Source organism: Centroberyx affinis, unplaced genomic scaffold, assembly GCF_046629955.1.
Source record: "Centroberyx affinis isolate AG114_WGS23_722 - 3 ecotype Tasmania unplaced genomic scaffold, CSIRO-AGI_Caff_v1 ptg000392l_1, whole genome shotgun sequence".
Lineage (NCBI taxonomy): Eukaryota > Metazoa > Chordata > Actinopteri > Beryciformes > Berycidae > Centroberyx > Centroberyx affinis.
Window position 1 is genome coordinate 239,405 of NW_027279060.1, and position 19,362 is coordinate 258,766.

The window sequence follows — 19,362 nt, forward strand, 5'->3', positions numbered from 1 at the left end:
AATAATTTTGATGGTGAGGAATGCAAACTGTACTGTACATGTAGGTAGAATCTTCAGTAAAGCTCCAACAATGGCTGCCTTTATGACCTCATTATCTTCCCCCAACATTCTCATTCCATTAACCATCATTCCTGTCAATAAACTGGATGATGAGTGGACATTGCATATAGTCATATTTATCATATGAACAAAAAAAGGAGTTCCTATAATGACTAAATTTACTTCTTTCTTTTATTGTACTATATTCATCTTTGTAGCCTATTTTATCCTGTACTACTGTAATATGCTTTGGCAACACTCAAGCTTTCTCTGAATCTGTGGACAAAAATAGAACAATACTTTTTGTAAATATGTGATATATATTTCTTGTACTGTATTGACATGACTGGTTGTGACTGAATAATTATCATGTGTTGACAGAGAAGGGTGGGGCAATTAATGGCGCTTTGAAACACAGCCAGCATACACGAATATTTCTTGCGGTATCGAAAAGTTGTTATTAAAAGTGGGGAGCAAAGTAAAAATGTTTTGTGAGCTCTACTTTTTTATTCCAAGAATAGAACAAGCACATCAGGCTGTTCTTGCTTCCTCAAGGGCCATTTCATACAGCCTCGGCTATCAAAGGTGGCTTAAGCTTTCACTCACCTCCTCCCCCTCCTCGTCCTCTTAAACCACTGTCTGAGATTTTTCTGATGGAGGCTCAGCTTGATGCGCCGATCAAAGTGGAGCTTCTTAATGCCAGTCACAGTGAGGGTACAGAATGAAATATGAGATTAATTAGATATCACAGAGGCGGATTCTCCCAGGCAGCAGGTGTTTTTGATGCTATATTTAGGTCCATTAGGCAAAAGCAGCACTAGGGCTGTCTGACTCTCTGAGCCTTTCAATGGTTCACAGGTTCACGGCTGCCCCTGGAACAGCGCCTGCTACAAAAGAGTCCTTTGTCAAGTACTTACAAGCTAAGATTAATATTCCCTGTCACTAGAGGAAGGTCTGCGCTACAGGTGCCTGCTCTCTGTGCCTGCCGAGCTGTTGCCCTCCTCTGTCATTTGATTGGAGCTGTTTTTAGAACACAGACAGAAAAAGTACAGCACCGGAGTCCCCCTTAGCTGTCTTCACTCTTTGAACATGTTTAAAGACAAGTTATCACCTAGCCACTGAATCTCTACAGAGTGTGTATGAACGTTTTGTAATGCTTTTCCTCTCTCTTTCTCACTCTCTGCTGGGGACTCCTTTCTTATATAAGAGCTGAAAAGCTGATATAATAGTCAACATGTCACATAGCCACTGTAGGCAGGAGATGACATGCAGTGAGACTCGATATCTGCAGGATGGGGAGACATAATTACGTCGCCAGCGTTGCCATGGCAGCGGCAAGTTAGGGTGGTGGATACTAGGGTGTGGGGGTTGTCACAGACCAGGATTGCGCCACTTGCTTTTATGTTTCTATTTATAATCATCACCGCCGCATACACATGGAATGGTGGCAATGAAAAACAGGCTGCATGACAAAACAAATGGGCGCCAGTGCGCTTCACATTATCAGTGAACTGGAAAGCTTCTTAATTGATGGCTACTGTAGACTGGTGCTGCTTCTTTTGGCAAGTTTTTTTTATTGGCATTTTATTATGGTTTATGAGGATAAATGTGTGACAGGACCAACACAAGATTTTTTTATGTGAATATAAAAAGTGTAGTGTGTCATTCAGGCTCCCAATGAACAGGTGGTGTAGTAACATTGCCTGTATTTGTTCCCTCAAATGTGACCCTTGAGAAGATTAAGGCAATGAATGCACTCAATAAATCTCCCTCAGCCACTGGAATTTTAAGTAGGTTTGAATATTTCTTTTGGTCTCAAAATGGAAGAGACATTGTACAGTCTGGACAATGTGTACCATTCCTTGTATGTTACATCATGATGAGCATAACTAAAATGTCATTTCCAAGAAGTGGAAAATAAAACTGCTTCACTGGACAAATGACATATAAAACCCTATTTTTTATTTAATATCTTCGTAAAATGGGATGAAAGATGCGATACTGTAAAATAATGCTTGCTGACATTTGTCAACCGGATACAGTAGCGTGGCTAAAAAAAGACGGATAAAAGGATAAAGAAGGATACTGTAGCATCGCTAACCATCCTCTATGGGGTAGAGAGATGGAGTAGCCTTGTCTTCTATGGTCTAAACTGGCTATTGATTTTCTCTGTGGAACAGGCTATATATAGAGCTTGGAGACCAAAGGGATGCCCTCTCACTTTGTATCTGGCAATTACTTATTATGGGGAGGTGGTTGTCAAAGACAAAGGCAGTTCTTACTGATGTAGACATTGCAGTGACTGCACTGGAGAAGAGAGATGAATAGATCACAGGAACAGGAATGCACAAACAGATACAGGTTCCAAACTCACAAACTACTTCTCCTTGAATCTTTTATGGGAAGAAGGCATATCTGCACGATGTCCTGGTGGAGTCAGGGGGAAATGTAGCCCTAAACTCCCTTTATTTATTTATAGAACAGTGGACAGATAGGATTTCATGTAAATACTTTAAATGACCATTTCAACATTTCGTGCCAAATGTCCATTGAGTCTGTTATACAGCCGCTCCCAGCGGACTCTGTGCTGACGGATATGATCCCGTGTTTGTTTATAGAAACTGTAATATAATTGCAGGTTTCTGAGGATCACAGCGGAGGAGAGAAGGCTGTGTTCCTCATTTCTGACCCCCTCTCTTTCTCTTCCTCTCTCTCTTTCTTTCTCTCTCTGTCTCATTCTCAAAACTACATGTCCCTCCTTTAGAATCCTCATGTTGCTCCTGTTTTTTGCAGCAATACACAACCAACTGTAGTGACATGATTGGCAACAATAAAGGTAAAGGTGCCTTTAGGGATTTTTGACAAACCTCTCTCAACTCTGTTTCTCTCTCTCTCTCTCTCTGCTTTCCCCTCTCTGTGGGCCACAGTGGACATTAAGTCAGAGGTGCCATTGCCTGTGGAGCCTTTATCTCCGTTGGACCTGCGTACCGACCTGAGGATGCTGGGGCCAGGCTCGGACCCAGGACTGTGGGAGCGGCAGCTGCAGCAGGAGTTGCTCCTCATTCAGAAGCAGCAGCAGATCCAGAAGCAGCTACTTATCAGCGAGTTTCAGAAGCAGCATGAGAACCTGACCCGTCAGCACCAGGCTCAGCTCCAGGAGCACCTCAAGGTCGGCACCGCACTAGACAGTAGCATGGAGAACAGCACAGCACAGCACCGCAGTGTGCAGAACAGCAGAGCACAACACAGCACGGCATTGTGCAGATCAGTAGAAAATATTATAGCGCAGAACAGCACTGCAGAGCACGGTACAACAGGAGTGAGTGCAGAAGAGACGAGAACAACTCAGCACAGCGAGGCAGGGTGTAGAACAAAAGAGCAGTACAGCACAGCTTGGTATAGCGCAGTGTGATGGACTATCGCTTAGCACTGTTGCAGACTAGCACAGAACAGCACAAAATAGATACCGCAGAAGTTCACAGAAACCACTGTAGTTTTTCAAAATACATTCATCAGTGTGCTCCTCTTCACGCTGACTTATTGCCTCTGTGTTTCTCAGCTCCAGCAGGAGCTCCAGGCCATGAAACAGCAGCAGGAGCTGGCTGAAAAGGAACGTCGTCTGGAGCAGCAGCAGCAGCAGCAGCAGCAGAACCAGCAGGAGAAGGAGCAGGAGAGGCATCGGCGAGAGCAGCATGTTTCCAGCCTCAGCCTCAGGGGAAAGGAGCGCTCCAGAGAGAGTAAGAGCTCATCACCGCCACCATCAGCACCTCTCCCACCATCACTAATATCACTCTCAGTCAGATCACATTATTCTTAAAACATATACTGTCTGTTATTCTCACTGCATAGGACAATCCAATTGCTATTCACGAGCATGAACATCTCTCTCCCAAAGCTAGAAAGCAGTGAACCAAGACTGTGATCTGTGGTGCCATACTAATGCACAGCCTTGAGGTGCTCATTCACAATAAATGGGACACAGGCTTTGTGAACTCACACAGGGCATATAAATCCTTTACACCAAATGACCTTTATATTATATTACTACTATCAGTTACAAAGGATGTGCCCTTGTCCTGCGAAAATCTGCCTGGATTTTGACACAGTCACCTTTTCTATCTTCTCTCATTTATTCTCTATGGAACTAAACATCAGTCTAACATTAAAGTTTCAAAGGTGGGCAATTGTTTTTCATATTTCTGGTTATGGGAGACAAGATTTTTTAATTTTATAGATCTAACTGTCCTAGGGATTGCACTGGAACAAGATGTTTCAAAGTTGAAATTCACTCTTTGTTAATCAGGTAAAAAGAAAAACCCAATGATATGATGGTGATGATGATGATGATGATGATGAGACTTTGTGCAGCTGATGTCAAGTGGCAATTAGCTTATAATTTAGGAGAAAATGCCTGTCAATGGCATGATCATAAATTTAGAATTTAGGTTTAGATGCACTATTGCATTACTGTCTTTGCTGCCTTAGACCTAATAATAGATATAATTAATGGCTTTTTCAGGTCTGTAATGTAAAACCAGGGCCTGTAACTGTAATCCTCCAATAGGGAAGAACATTTCAAACATTCTCTAGTATCACTTTAACAGCCCGAAACCAGTTTAGTGTCCTTGGACCACTAGGGGGAGATCTTCCTACATAAGATGTGACTCTTCTCAGAGAGATGAACTGAATGAGAAAAAATAAAATAGAATTTTGTCTCTGCCTTATGCCATAAGTTATGGATTCCAGCAGTAAGATACATGTGATATAACAAATGATATAGTAAAACAAGTGAATAAATCTGTTAAAACATTGCAAAAGGGCAACATTTAGATTTGTATTATTACTTGTACTATAATGTATTATAAGTCCTAGGTCCTATGAGCCCTAGGGTAACCCCAATCCCTTTGGCTCTGACCTCTGGTCTCACAGGTGCAGTGGCCAGTACAGAGGTGAAGCAGAAACTCCAAGAGTTTCTGTTGAGCAAATCAGCCAAGGACCCCACCAGCAATGGAGCGAGTCATTCTTTCATCCACCACCCGAAACTCTGGTACACGTAAGTACTCTCTGTTGTTTTAGCCTGATAAAACAGACACAATATAGATCCTATGTTTGACCAAAATTAAAGTCTAGAAAGTCAGATCATACTGCACTCTGTTTTAATGTTTACTGTTTACTGATGGATCGTTGTGTGATCAGGTCCTCCCACCATACATCACTGGACCAAAGTTCTCCACCTCTGGGAGGCGCCTCTCCCACCTGCCAGTACACCCTGCCGTCCCCGATAGAGAGCAAGGACGACTTCCCCTTGAGGAAGACAGGTATGCTAGTTGACACACACACACACACATACACACAGTACAGACATAAAGTGTAAAATACACACACACAAATCCAGACACACAGCTAGTTGAATAGGATTTAGGTGTGAATGTGAAGATTTGCCGTTTATTAGTAATTTTCCATTCACCATGAATGAGTTATTAATACAATGAGTGGGCTGTGACCCTTGTCAATCAAGAGGTCAGTGTACCCATGGAGTATTTCCTGAGGATGCTGATGACCTGCTAATAACATCAGTCAGGCTCATTATGACCCCCCCCCCCCCTCTCTCATTCCTTCAGGGCTCGCCACACCACTTTCACAAGGGTGAGCCATGCCAGAACAGTAACTTAAATTCTACAACATATAGTGGCTGAACATGGACAACACCACAAACAGTTTAATTATGTTTATCATTTTACAAGCTGAAATTATAATTGCTGTTATTTGTACTGAAATTACCTTGCTGTTATTTAAAAGAAGCCACATTTGTCCCTGTGTTACAACAACACACCAGGTTCCAAGGCCTCTTTGAACAGTTTAGCAGCAAATTGAAGAATTAAAGAGGATTAATTTCTCTTGAGTTATGGGCTTTAAAAACTATTTTGAAAACACACAAATTCCCACCGAAAGCAGCTCAGGTTTGTTGGTTTAAAGTTTGAGGAACCCTTCGGGGATGGTTGTATAAATAAGAATTATACCTCCCTCTTGGTTTGCTCAAGCACAAGTGCTCGCCAAGCTAAGAACTTCATAATTCTGCAGTGAGGTCACCAAATTACATTATGTTCTTTTCCCCTCTGTGTCTCTTTTAATTATATTGGCAAACAATTATACTTGTTGAGTTATTTAACTACAGACCTGTCGTGTTGCGTATATACACAATTTAAAGATCAGGCAAAGGGAATTATATCTTGTAATATAAATGTAATTGTTAGTCATTATGGGGTCTACATGGCAGGAATAAATACTAGAAAGGTACATGAAAGGAGATTTTGTTCATTGTAACTCTGTTTGAAACATGTTGGCCACTTTCAGAACGGGGAAATACCTCCTCTCAATATGTATTTTCATCCCTGGAAACATGCCTTTAGACCCAGGAGGTAAGGAGTGGCCCCACAAGTGTAATAACCAGTTGAAGACAGCTATTTAAAAATAACAGAGCTCCTGGAATGTGCTCTAAATTTATGGTAGCATTGTTTACCTTTGACAGTGGATGCAAAAGGCCAGTTTAAACAAATTACAAGAGGTATAGAATTTCAGTCTCCTCAAACTTAACATTTTCATTCTTTCTTTCATGATCAAATCATGTCCCTATTTCTGAGCATGATTCACAAGCACTGATAAAACCAGAGAAAAGTATTTTTTTGGCCTTTGGATTCCAGAATCTATATGTGGTCATTTCCTGTGCGGGCCTTTCTCCCCCACTTCCTGTCTGTCTTCATTAAAGTCCTCAGAGAGCTTGGCACGCGAGGGGGACACACAAAGGTAGCGTTGTTCCCCAAGCCACTGGCTGTCACTGATAGCTGATTGGCAGGTGCTGCTGAGTAAGAGGACTGGCACAGACAGGATGAATCCAGACAGGATTGTTTGTTTAAGCAAAGATAGCTCTCAGAAAACAAAGTGGAGATGACTCGAATGTTCCACGTTAGACTCCCCGCCGCTTCATTTGGCCGAAGGGTCTAAGACCGTCTTTTTCTGGTTGAGGTTAAATTTGAGCTTCCTCTTTTATGATGTGCATAAAGACTGTTAACTTGGTTTACACTTTTTCTGTTTGTTGAGATCTTCTCATGACCATGATTAGTAAGTCTTTTTTAAATCTTATTTTTTAAAATGATTCATTTATGTTTCAGTGAATATCCCATGGAATTTTTTTTTTATTGAAGTATTGTTGATGCATTTGCATTTTTCCTGGAAACAGGAACCAACTAGCGCACTCTTGTGTTTTTGCCTGAAGGTGCTTACTCAACTCAAAGCAAACTTTTATTTTACTTTTGGTTATGTGTCCTTTGAAAAGCCTCTGACATGGAGGGACTTGAACTCTAATTCGAAATCAGCTTCAGTCCATGGCTATACAGTTTTACCTCACAACTAACACATCTCTAGAGATGACCATTTCACCTGTAAACCAGCAAGCACTGAAAACACCCCCATTAAAGCTGTACTTGGATCTTTATTTGCTGTCCTATTAATGGATCATCTTGAATCACAAGACAGCTCCGATGCCCTTGACTTGTAACACTCACCCAAAAAGTAGTTTAAAGACTTTCACGTGATTAACTTGTTTACTTGCTATATATTCTCTTTGTGCCATGTCCAGGGACTAGAATAGACTGGACTAAGGGCACGTGACAGTCTGTGGCAAGAATAGTTGCAGCTTAGCAGTAAGAGGTGCAACACCCTCTCTGGTCTTGACCCACTTACCAGACGTGTGCATTCAGCAGGTGCAGGAAAGGTTTTCAAGTATTCTCTAACAACGGTAAAATTGTAGCCCAGAGTAGAGTAAACTTCTTGTGGCACCTTCCCTACGATGAGAATATTGTCTTCTTCTTCTTCTATCTTTAAATATCAGAAAGATTAATTTAGGATTTAGATTAATTTAATTTGCTGGTCTTGAACTGTGAGGGATTGTACTGTAGCTTTGGTTAAGCAGTTTGTTGGACGTGTTATAAAGCTAAACACAACAAAAGACAGGAACAAATTAGTGTCAATTCTTCCAGTTCAGCTTCCCTTTACACAGCAATGTCAGGCACAATGCACAGCAAGCGTTTCCCATGTACAGAACACTCAGTTCCAACAGCAGCCATGCTAGAAAAATTTCCCACATAACCATCTGCCCAGGTCCAGTCCTCTAATGGAGGCGGGCACTCACACTGACAGCAGGGTTAAAATTCTGATTAAGTGGAGATAGCATAACACATTCAGCTTGCAAAACCACGAGCCCTGCAGCACCACTTTCAAATGTAATAAGGTGATTGATTTATGACCCTGGAATATTGCTGGCATATATGTTTTAGCTGGCTGACATGCCTGGGCAGCCTGTCAGCAATGGCTACACTGACCCAGGTGTTCAATGTATAGGCTTAGTTAGACAGTGCCGCTGCCATCATTGCCTCCTGTTGCATTGTGGAGTAGGGTATTTTTTTCCATGGAGACCAGTGAGAAAGTGTTTGTCCCCTCGCTGCTGTCTAGTGTTCCCGTGGCGACCGATTGGGATGCGTAGCTTGGTGGCAGCAGTGTGTAAAAATAGAAAGCAATCAGGGCAGCGGGGCGTGAAGCAGATTCATACGACTCCCAACAGCGTTTTCTCTCCATTTATCTCTCCTGCCTCCTTTCTTCCTCCCTCGCTCTCTTTCACTCTACCTCACACCCACAGGATTAGAGGTCTGTGCCACGTTATTTAATGGGGAGAGGGTTTTGCCGCTTTTGACAAAAGCCAGAAATAGCAGCATCTGGCCCGCTCTCCTAGCTGTGCCCCCATCGCTACTCCCTCTGCTCTTCCCTGCAGTTCGCCAGCGTCATAGCCCCACTTCCCCACGAACAGCTGTACGTTGTACTCATTGCAAAAAGGTCTTTTTAATTATTGATCTGAACTAAATAATTGAAACAGGTTGGCTATTGTATAACAGAAAGTTTACATAACTTCAATGGCGCTCTGTGCGCTGGCTTTCCATCGGGAGACCAGCTAATCTATTCTGCTTGTTTATTCGGGTGTGTGAGGCTCGCAGTGGGATTCCATGTCCGACGGGTTGATGGGAAGTCCATATGAGACTGAGAAGTGCTGACCCAGTGAGTCACTGTCCCCAGGCTGACATGGGAGCGCGTCTCAAGAGTCAGACGCAACAACACTTACTTGCATTCACATAACTGTATTCTGATGATCACGTCATTTGACCTTTTACATCATTTAAAATTAAACCCTTGCTTGGATCCAACCTCCTGTGGTTCTATTCTCTCTATAGTCACGTCTCTGCCACACACCAATTTGTTTTTAATTTTGAAGGCAGTTTAGTGGTCTGGCATTGTCTTTTTTCCTGATGTTGGCAAATATACTATTTTGTTGGTCCATTCAGAAACAATGGCATGGGTAAATCCACATGGGTTATGCAAGACTTTATTGGTCAATGGATATATTACCTAATTTGTTAAGGAAGGTTCATGCGCTGTCAAATTCAATTTGATCAAATTTGGCCTTTGTTCTGGTGTCATTCTAAAATACTCCAGGGATGACTCATCAGTGAATGAATCAGTGAAAATGCTAAATGTGCTTAAAGCCTTCATTAAGACCAATTTAAAAGAATGTAATGTGTCCATTGTGAAAAATATGACCTTAATATTTCATTCAAACAGTGACTGTCCACTAGGACTTGATTTTGTAAGCCTGGATCAGCTCAGGCCAGGCTGTGTGTGAGTGAGTGACTTAGGAGTGTGTTAGGATTGTGTATTTGGGTATCTCTGTTTTGCATTAGGAGGAGGGGGTGTGGGGAGAGCTTGAAACATCTGCCATGTTTTTGTGTTAGTTTAACTGCTGCTACTGTATCAGACTGTGGTCACCAGGGCGGCAGGTAGCGGACTCTTTCACTTAGAGCCTGTGTGTTGCTCAACCTAATTTAGTCCAGATGAGGTGGAAATGGGCCCAATCCTGACTCATTTAATTTCTCTGTAACCTGCACTGAATTTCACTGAAACTGAAATTGTTACAATGTTTAAGCATGACAATATTGCTTATTTTCCAACTGATTTATAGTCTTTTTCTTCCTTTTTCTTTTGGTTTTTCCCCTTATTTTACAATGTTAATATTTTCTTTAATAATGTTCTAAAACATTGCAGTCAAGCTGTAGCCTATAAAAGGATAGTTTTAGACCCTCTGCGTGAACCGTCACATTACAGTCACATGATTGTTTAATTTATCTACATGTGATTTGGGACGTCTTTATCATCCAAATACTGTGAATGGAGACTTACAGAAACGTTGCTGTTCCTCATTCCCTAGCCTCCGAGCCCAACCTGAAGGTGCGCTCCAGACTGAAGCAGAAGGTGGCGGAGAGGAGGAGCAGCCCAATGCTCAAGAGGAGAGATGGCAACATCATGACTCCTTACAAGAAGCGGGCCCTGGAACTCATGGGTACGTAAGATGGCTGGGTATAGATTGAATCCTCTTTTATGATTGGCTGGCTGTGTCACAGGCTACATTATGTAACAACACACTCGTATGTTTATTCTCAGATATCTTTTTTTATTTCCAAAGCATTTTCCTACTGCAGCACGTAACACAGATGCTCTTGTATCATAACATCTGGCGTTTCAAATGTTCTCGGAAAAAAAAAAAACCAAAGATCTTCTTTATTATAGTATTTCATAAATGCATACCGAGCAGCCAATCTGCAATGCAGTAGCACATAATGACCATGGCACTTTCACGTAAGAAAAACCATTTTAATCAGGCAGCCATGACTACACACATTAAACTTTTGGAGGCTGCAGCTGTTTTGCCAAGCCAGTGTGTGTGTGTGTGTGTGTGTATTGTATGTGTGTAGTGTGTGAGCATGCATATCTAACTCCTTGTTGTTCCACAGACTCTACGCCCACTAACAGCGCCCCTGGCTCTGGCCCCAGCTCTCCCATAGGAGCCTCCAGCGCCCTGGGGGCTGAAAACGGACCCTCCTCTCTGCCCACTACCACAAAAACTGAGGTATGTTTCCAAATCATAAGCACTGCTATTTATTTGCCAAAGAATGAAACAAAAGGCTTACTGCTGATGTTGTTGCGCATACAAATCATGTGAATAGCAAAATTGTAACTTGTTATGTGAGGGCTCCAACAGCCAGCCTGCCTGCCTGCCTGTCTGCGTGCAGCTATAAAAACAGCCAGTTGTCCCCTCTTTGTTCATAACCCTCTGTCTGTTACACTCCAGTGGAAATGGCTCCCCACACTGACATTAAAGAGGCACAGCTTGACCCATTTGTCTGTACCATCCACCCTTTTCACTGATTCCTCCAAGTTTGCTTGTGTAAAAATTATACAATACACAGGAAAATAAATGCACGCTACTGGTGTTAAAATGCTAAACAAAGCCCTAAAGTGAACTGTGAAAGAAAAAAAACAGCAAAAATGAACGGCGTGCCCTTTTTTCTACCCAACACATTTATTACAAATGTTCTGTACAATCAGTTTTCTATCCTGCAAAAAAAATTCTTTAGCTTGGCTGTAAAGTTTCTGTTGGCTTGTCATTGTATTCCTGTCACTGGCCTGGCTGCAGGCCTGCACTGAGTTGTTCTGAGGCGTTTCCCAATAGATTCATGGCTGAGTTACTGACCAGAGCTCCCCCTGGACCCGGCTCACAAAGCAGGCCATTATGGCGGGTGGCAGATATGACACATCTCCGAACAATCTTAACAGAACAGCTGTGTTTTCCTTAACCATCGCTGTTTACTCTCCCAGGGACCTCCAGTGACATGGAGAAGGGAGAGACGCCCTGACATCAGGCTGAAGGCCGGGGCTTAGGGAGGCAGGCTAACTGTGGAGTTTAATTGATATCCCAGGCACTGGTAGCCAAAGACACCCACATGCTAACAACATAAACATACAGGATTGCTATTGTATCGGCCCAAGCTGAGACTCTCATGAAAGTCATTGGTGGACCGTTGGGCTGCCCATAGACCTCATGCCTGCTGCAAAAGCAAGGCATGTTTGTGCACCGTTACATTAGGTATCCTTTTTCAGAGGGAACGGGTCCCTCGGGTCAAATATGGGCCGGATATCCACATACAGGTCACTGAGTACTGGTAGGGGTTGGAAGGATAAACATGGCTGTTCCAAAACCACATGCTGGTCCACTGCTCTGCTGGGTACAGGAAGTATGCCCCAGTGCTGATGTTCTCTGAGAGAGTAGCCTGAGGGTGGGGACTGGGGAGCGGGAACAGGCAACAGGCCGATGGGGACTGAAGAACTCAGGACTTTGATGGTATGGTAGATTTAGGGGTTACAGTGTTTTATAATCGCAGAGCATATCATCCTCCCTGGTGCCATTCTTTGAGGCTCCAGGTAACCTGTGCCAATCCTTTATATCATCCATCACAAAAACTCATACCTTTTCCCTTTCAGCAAGGAGGGCTGTTGTTCGTCACAGCGCATTAACATTTATGCCACTGCTCTTGTTTTTGCTTTTTGAAATTGTCCATAGTGGGATTTCTAAATCTGTCGCCTCCTCCTAAATCGCTCTCCTCTCCCTCTTCCTCTCTCTCATGTGTCTTTGATGCAGCGGTGGCCTTCACAGCCAAGATTATTCCAACCTGAGGGCTCTGTGTCGATGCTGAGCTTGTACACCTCTCCCTCCTTACCCAACATCACCCTGGGTCTTTCAGCTGCATCCTCACCCATTAGTGTGAGTACAAGTGTTGCTGCGATCGATAGATAACCTGTGTGTTTTTTTTTTTTTACAAAATCAAATCTTGCTTAAAAAGCCAGTTCAGTGCTTCTCAAGGCTGTGAGTTGAAAGCCCGGCCATCAGTGGCTGTCTGGGCTCTGCATGCAGCCGCAGGTCACTGACCTCTGACCCCAGATGATTTTATCGCCCTTAGATAAATGTTGTTCTGAAGTGTCTAGTGTCAGGCCTGCTCTTATCTTCCTCTATTACCTCATTCATCACAGCTTTTTAAAAGACCAAGTCCACTCAAGTGCAACTCCAGATAACACAGCACATGATATATCATCTTTTAGCTCGCTGGCACATTCCAAAGAGGCCTGTTCATCAGCTGCTCCAACTTCTAACCATTGATGGTCTCAGATTTCAGCATTGCACAATAGCTGATTTGTAAATGCAAAGAGAATGTGATTCATTCACAGAGAACGGTTGACATTGTTTCATTTGGTTGGTTAAAATGAATGATTAGAGTTCTTAAAGTCCCCATGAAATGAACTCCCATTACTTTTACTTCCTGGAGAACAGAGTATCTTTAATAGTGACCTCATGCTGCACCAGTGGGCATAAATAAAAATTACAACCAATAAAATCATCACAGATTTTTGGACAATCTTTCCCCTCTGCCGCTCCCATCAAATAAAATTGCCTTTCTCTCCCTGACTAATATTACATTGGTTTAGACTTTGAATGATCCCTCACTGCATTATGTCCCGCTCCATTATCCTGTTTCAACTGGAAATACATCAAATCAAGGAAGTAAAGATGCCATTTCATGGGGTCTTTCAAAATGATTATACATGGCTACCCATTGGAAGGCACAGCATGTATAGTGTGAATTAAAGAATATCCGTCTCTCCTCTCAGGCTGCCATGGGGTTGAAGGAAAGATCAGCAGAAATCAGGCACGGGCTGCCCGGGCAGCTCCTGGGCCCTGTGCCGCTGCAGACGGGCTTGGAGACAAAGGTGAGCCCCAGTCACCAGGCGCTCCTGCAGCACCTCCTCCAGAAGGAGCAGATGAGGCAGCAGAAGATGCTCTCCTCCGGTGAGTCTTCCTCATTGGAGCCCAGATATGAGATACTGTATGAAAAGAATACAAAAGACCTATAACAATGTAGCTATTTTTTACATTACATTACGTTATTTATTTATTTATTTATGCTGTAAATTGAAATAATTTACGATATGACTTTTGAAGAAAGCTGATTCAATTTTGAGATTTAAAAAAAAATCTACCTTTTTTTTCGGTGACCAAGGCCAAGGCTCCATGTCATCCCACCCTCAGTCCCCTCTGGCCATGAAAGATCGCCCCTCCACCAACAGTCGGCCTAAACTACCAAAGCACCGGCCCCTGAACAGGACCCAGTCGGCGCCGCTCCCTCAGAACACACTGGCCCAACTGGTCATCCAGCAGCAACACCAGCACTTCCTGGAGAAACAGAAACAGTACCAGCAGCAGGTCCACATAAATAAGGTATTGTGCTGCTGTCCATCTATATTCAAATCACAAGGGAGGACTTTTGACTTTCAGATTGCATTTTGCAGCATTCTCTATTCCTCTTTTGGTCTCGTGAGGTCATATTTTACCGCAGGGAGCCTGATTTAATCGTTTTAAACACACAAATGCAGATCTATTTTTAGCCTTTTGTAAAAGCATCTGTGGTAGCTCAAGTTTGCAGAGCCGGGCCTGAGTCTGTTCTTCCCTGGAATCCTGGTGTTATTTCTGCTAAGTAAAGAACTTCTGCCTGACTTCAAATGGGGAAGAAATGCTTCCCCTGCACTAATTCTGTTATCATAGCTTAAGGCATCAGTGCTGTTCACATGCTAACTCTGTGAAATTCAATTCAGCCAAGTTCAAATGAAGGAAAAAGTGCCCAGAATACATTTTGTTCCTCTGTGGCAATATTTGTGTTTCTGTGAGCTGGCCGTGGTGACCTCGCCATACACAGAGTGTAATTATTCTGGTGAGGGAAGTGTGTGAGGTGGCAGACACTGTGAAAGGCAGCATTGTGTGAGCTCACGTACTGATCTGTCCCAATGCTAGACCTCGAAAGAGCCATGGGAACCATAGAGCTTGCTGCAAGTGCAACTCTTACCTAGAACTAATAAAAAGCACAAAGCCCCACAGCAATTACTGAGTTCTACTTACTGGTGTGATATTTGAAATAACACATAGTTTCTATTCAAGTTCCTTCCGTAAAAATAATGACTAAAACTAACAGACAGCTTTGGCTATACGTTTTTTTGTAAAAGTACTTTGTGTAGTCGATATTAAAAGAGCTGTGAAATAATAAGGACAACTTGTCTGGAAACACAGAACGAGCCCTGCTGTGATCACTCAGGCCAATGAGATCGCATGTAAAGCCTCTCTAAGTGGAGGTTATAAATGGCCACTAATCAGGGATGAGCCGTCAGTGTTTATTGAGAAGGATCTCCGAAACATTGCCCTAATTAATTTCCTAGCAGAGGCTTGGCTACAACGGTTGTTTTTGAATGTCCTTCAGTACCTGCAACAGTAGGGGGCACTAATGGAAATTTACAAGAGCTTAGGGGTTTTAGGAAGAGGTATAAACAGCCTTTACTAATGCCAAGCTAAAGAGGCTAATTCTTAGCTGAAGGGATATTTATATAAGGCCTACATTCTCTAGGCAATAGTGTCAGTGCTTACCAGCTGCCAGGGTTAGGCTTTTTTCAATCTTGTCCCCAGAGCCCCCTTGTGGCAGACCGATCCTATCATGACACCGGTAGTTCTGATTTAGCAAAGCTCCAAAACACTGCAACATCCTTCTGACTAAGGTGACCAGACATCCCAGTTTCTCTGGGATAGTCTCAGTCTGCAGCCGCGTGTCCCAGTTTCGTGACAAATATCTAAAATAGTAATGTGTAAAGTTTTCACCACTCCCTCCACAAAGATCCAGATTTTATAGTTTCTTGATTTGTTTCTGAGCGTGCAAAAAAGCCTAGTGTCTGTCATTGACACTAATTTCCAGGTGCAACTGTTAATCAGCATAGACAAATAGTTGTTTGAAGTTTTACACCTAGCAAGACACAAAGATGTCAGTACAAATCTGTGTGTGTGTGTGGGGCCCTCGTTTTGAGTTTTGAATATATGCTCCGTCTACTGCTAGTGTAGTTCGATGTGTTCATAAATTGGTAATGGGGAGAACACTTTGTCTGAGTAGTAGAGTATAATACGCTCTCTTGATATCCGCCCTACCAAGCCCACCCCAACACTTCCCTACATCCCCCCACCCCAGCTCCAGTATTAACAGAAAATAAACAGGCACAAATGAAGTATAAATTACATGTAAGTCCTCAGACGTTATTTGTTCAAAATTTGTTTTCATTCATTCATTGTATCTGTTTTCCTCCCATTTTATAGTTATTGTAATTTTTAATACTCGGAGAGTATTAAAAATTCGGAGAGAGTATGGAGAGTACTTATTTTTAGGATTGTGTAAATAGCTTACCGTTAAGATCCTTACTATTTGGTTAGCTGAATTTAGTTGTTACATCAAGCTTCTCAGTTAGAGAGTGGCAGGAGTGGATTTTTTTTTTTAATTGTTCCATTTCCTGATAGTTTAAATACAGCTAAGCATCATTAGATGGCTGGAACTATATATAGGCAGGTGAGAGCTGTGCCAGTGTCTTTAAAAAAAGAAAATAAACCGACTACAATGTTTAATGAAGCAATTGGATGTATTTGGATGCTTGTACCTCGTAGCCTACTTGGCATGAGCCTCGCCTGGATATCTTAGATTGGCACTGATAAAACCTAAATTTAATTGTTAAAGATCATCGGCTGCAGCATACCATCATTAACACGGAGCTAATGTGTTTTGCAGCTGTTGTCCAAGTCCATTGAGCAGTTACGTCAGCCAAGTGCACACCTGCAAGAATCTGAGGAGGAGCAGGAGGAGCAGCACAGGGAGCAGAGCATGCAGGAGGACAGGCTGCCCCCTGGAGGAGTCATCCGGAAACACACCCTCAGCAGCAGCAGCAGCAGCGGCAGCAGCGGCTCTTACGGGGAGCTGCGCGAGGCTCACTGCGGGGTCATCAAGGTCAAGGAGGAGCCGCTGGATAGCGAGGACGAGGCCCTGACCAATCAGAGCCTGGAGGCAGAGCAGAGCGCCTATCTTCACCAGGTCAAAGGGAGACTGGTGATAAGAGCCATGATCTGAGAAGGGAAGGGGATGAGATCACACACTCCAACATTCGCAGATAAACAAGTATCTTCAAACATGCGCACCCACATCCATGCAGTTTACACAGGCACACAAACACATGCACACACACACACACACACACACTCATGAACACAGCAGCCATTGCACAGAGTAGGCCAACTCTCCCTGCCACGACATGTGACCCTTTTTCACTCAGCTGCAGCCTCGCCCCACACCCTAGGACTCTTCTGTCTGTGAACTTTGTGTAGTGATCTCTGTAAAGTATGTTTCATCGTTGTGTATATAATATGAAGAGAATTTAGACCGTTCATTCTTTTTAAGAGCTGCTTTGGTTGTCTCAAGTCTGCTCAACCGACAAAAGGTTTTCTGTACATATACTGTGGATTTAGCATCAAAGATGATTTCTAGCAGAAACGTTCAACAGGTGTACAGCTTTGAAAAGCCAACTTATGTTCCCGTTGTGTACATTTTTGCCATAAAATATTTGAATGCCGTTCCATCCACTTCAACATCGAAAATGATCATAAAGTCCTTACAGTGTGTTAAAGAATTTGAAACACTACATTCTCTGTTGTTCTCCAAAATCTGTGATGATGTTCTGTGTTTAAGTGGTCTCAGAACTGAAAATAATGAGCATGCACACATCTGTCTGAGAGAGAATGTATACTTAAATCCTAGCAGAGGACGCTCCCCTATGACAAATTTTGCACTGGGAGTGATATTGCCATTGGAATATGGTCCACTGCTCATATTGCAGTTTGGAGGATAAAGCACTAAATCCATGCTTGGGTGTGCAGGCATCTCCAGCACATCCCAAGTCTCTATGTCTCTAGGAGCGGTCCCAGAGCCAGGACTCTGTGTTAAGCTGAGCTCTCCTCCCTCTCTCCCTCTGGGTCCAAATCAAAGCTCAGCCGGGTTCCTGCCCAGCTTTCAGCAGAGGAGTCAGACAGAGGGAGAGAGAGAGGGGAGAGAGAGAGAGAGAGGGAGAGAGAGAGAGAGAGAGAGAGAGAGAGAGGAGAGAGAGAGAGAGAGAGAGAGAGAGAGAGGGCCGGGCAGGAAATGCCTTCTAGAAGCCAGGAGTTGGAGTGATTCATGTGTGCAGGAATGTTGAGAGAGGAGGACCTAGGGTTGGAGGAGTCCAAGGGGCCAGGCTTGAGAATTGATTTACTGTCAAGGCGAATTACAAAGTGAGTGGGGATATGGTTAAGGGAGTCCTTTTTAAAGGGAATCGCTTCCTTCGTATTCCCCAGTGACATGCTTACCTCAACATGCAGGTTTGATGTTACTTCAATAAAAAACCCTGGACGGGACCTTGCTTCTCTTTTCAAGACTGTTTTCCCCTGAAAGTGCCCATTGCAACATGTATAGTCTGTCTTAAAGTGATCAATCAAATGTATTGCATAGCTGTAAACCTTCCTGTTTCATTTGTACTGTCTACTAAATGTAAAAATGCTAGTATGGGGTTCTGTGTTTGGATTCCTGTGAAAGGCAAAACTGTCTGTCTTATACTGTACATTCAGATTGTCCAGTTTTAATGTTTTAGTGTAAGTAAACACCACAATCAGAACAATGTGAGTCTTGTTCTCTTGCTCCTTTGATTTGGTTGTAACGAGAACCCCTTTGCTGCCAGCGGGGGGGTCCTGTGGTCTGTTCATAGCAGTTTGTGTTTCTTCTCTTTTTTGCCTTGTGTGATAAACCTTTCTTTTTTAAAATAAAGTTCATTCCCCTATTATGCTCTTGAGTTTTTGCACATCATTTACATTTACATATAGTTTTTGGACTATTGAGTGGCCTGCATATGACAGGAAAATTTGCAAAATAAAAGACTGGTTTGTTTTTCTGCCACACACTATACTTTATTAAGTCTTTTCAAAAAAACATTTGAAATTTTTCCAAAAATTTGTTTTAAAATTCAATACTTGCATTCTTCATAATTCTGACTTTGCATGAACATCTCAAATGGACTGCCTAAATCATTAGCCAAGCCTGCTTTTCCCACACTAGGTCCCATAACCCAGCTCTTCATTTTCAAGGGATCTGTGTAACCCTTTAAAGGGAGCTTAAGAGGCTTTCAAAACATTTCTTTGATGTGAGCATGCAAGGCTCCTTGTGGCAGTATTAGAGCAGTCAAGATAAGGTGAGCTCTGAGCGAGTGATATATGACTTGCGCTGATACTTTCAAACCAAGCTTAAGCAATTTCACAGCAAGCTTAGTTTGTGGGACTGGCGTGATATGCTATACACGCAATGATGAGACTGAAAAACCTCACTCACAATCTACAGTTGCTTTCTGCAACACATTGCTCTGAAAACACTTTCAAATGGCAATGCTGCCCAAGACTATAGAAAGAAGTCATTAGGCCAACTCTATGCTATGTGGATATGATGGTTCTTCAAGTAA

At 42.9% G+C, this 19,362-nt stretch overlaps 1 protein-coding gene across 4 annotated transcripts in view; it reads left to right on the forward strand.

The window, feature by feature from the left end:
- Positions 1-18,683, forward strand: part of hdac9b (histone deacetylase 9b) — a 38,867-nt gene extending 20,184 nt beyond the window's left edge. For 3 of the 4 annotated variants that reach the window (XM_071516124.1, XM_071516122.1, XM_071516125.1), the window contains 10 exons: positions 2,967-3,208; positions 3,599-3,776; positions 4,969-5,092; positions 5,236-5,357; positions 10,349-10,480; positions 10,932-11,047; positions 12,617-12,739; positions 13,642-13,819; positions 14,031-14,248; positions 16,620-18,683. In XM_071516124.1, coding sequence (XP_071372225.1) covers positions 2,967-3,208; positions 3,599-3,776; positions 4,969-5,092; positions 5,236-5,357; positions 10,349-10,480; positions 10,932-11,047; positions 12,617-12,739; positions 13,642-13,819; positions 14,031-14,248; positions 16,620-16,955 — 1,769 coding nt within the window. In that variant the 3' untranslated portion in view covers positions 16,956-18,683. The remainder of the gene's footprint in view (positions 1-2,966; positions 3,209-3,598; positions 3,777-4,968; positions 5,093-5,235; positions 5,358-10,348; positions 10,481-10,931; positions 11,048-12,616; positions 12,740-13,641; positions 13,820-14,030; positions 14,249-16,619) is intronic. The other variant, XM_071516123.1, reaches the window with a different exon arrangement.
- The last annotated feature ends 679 nt before the right edge of the window (positions 18,684-19,362 follow it).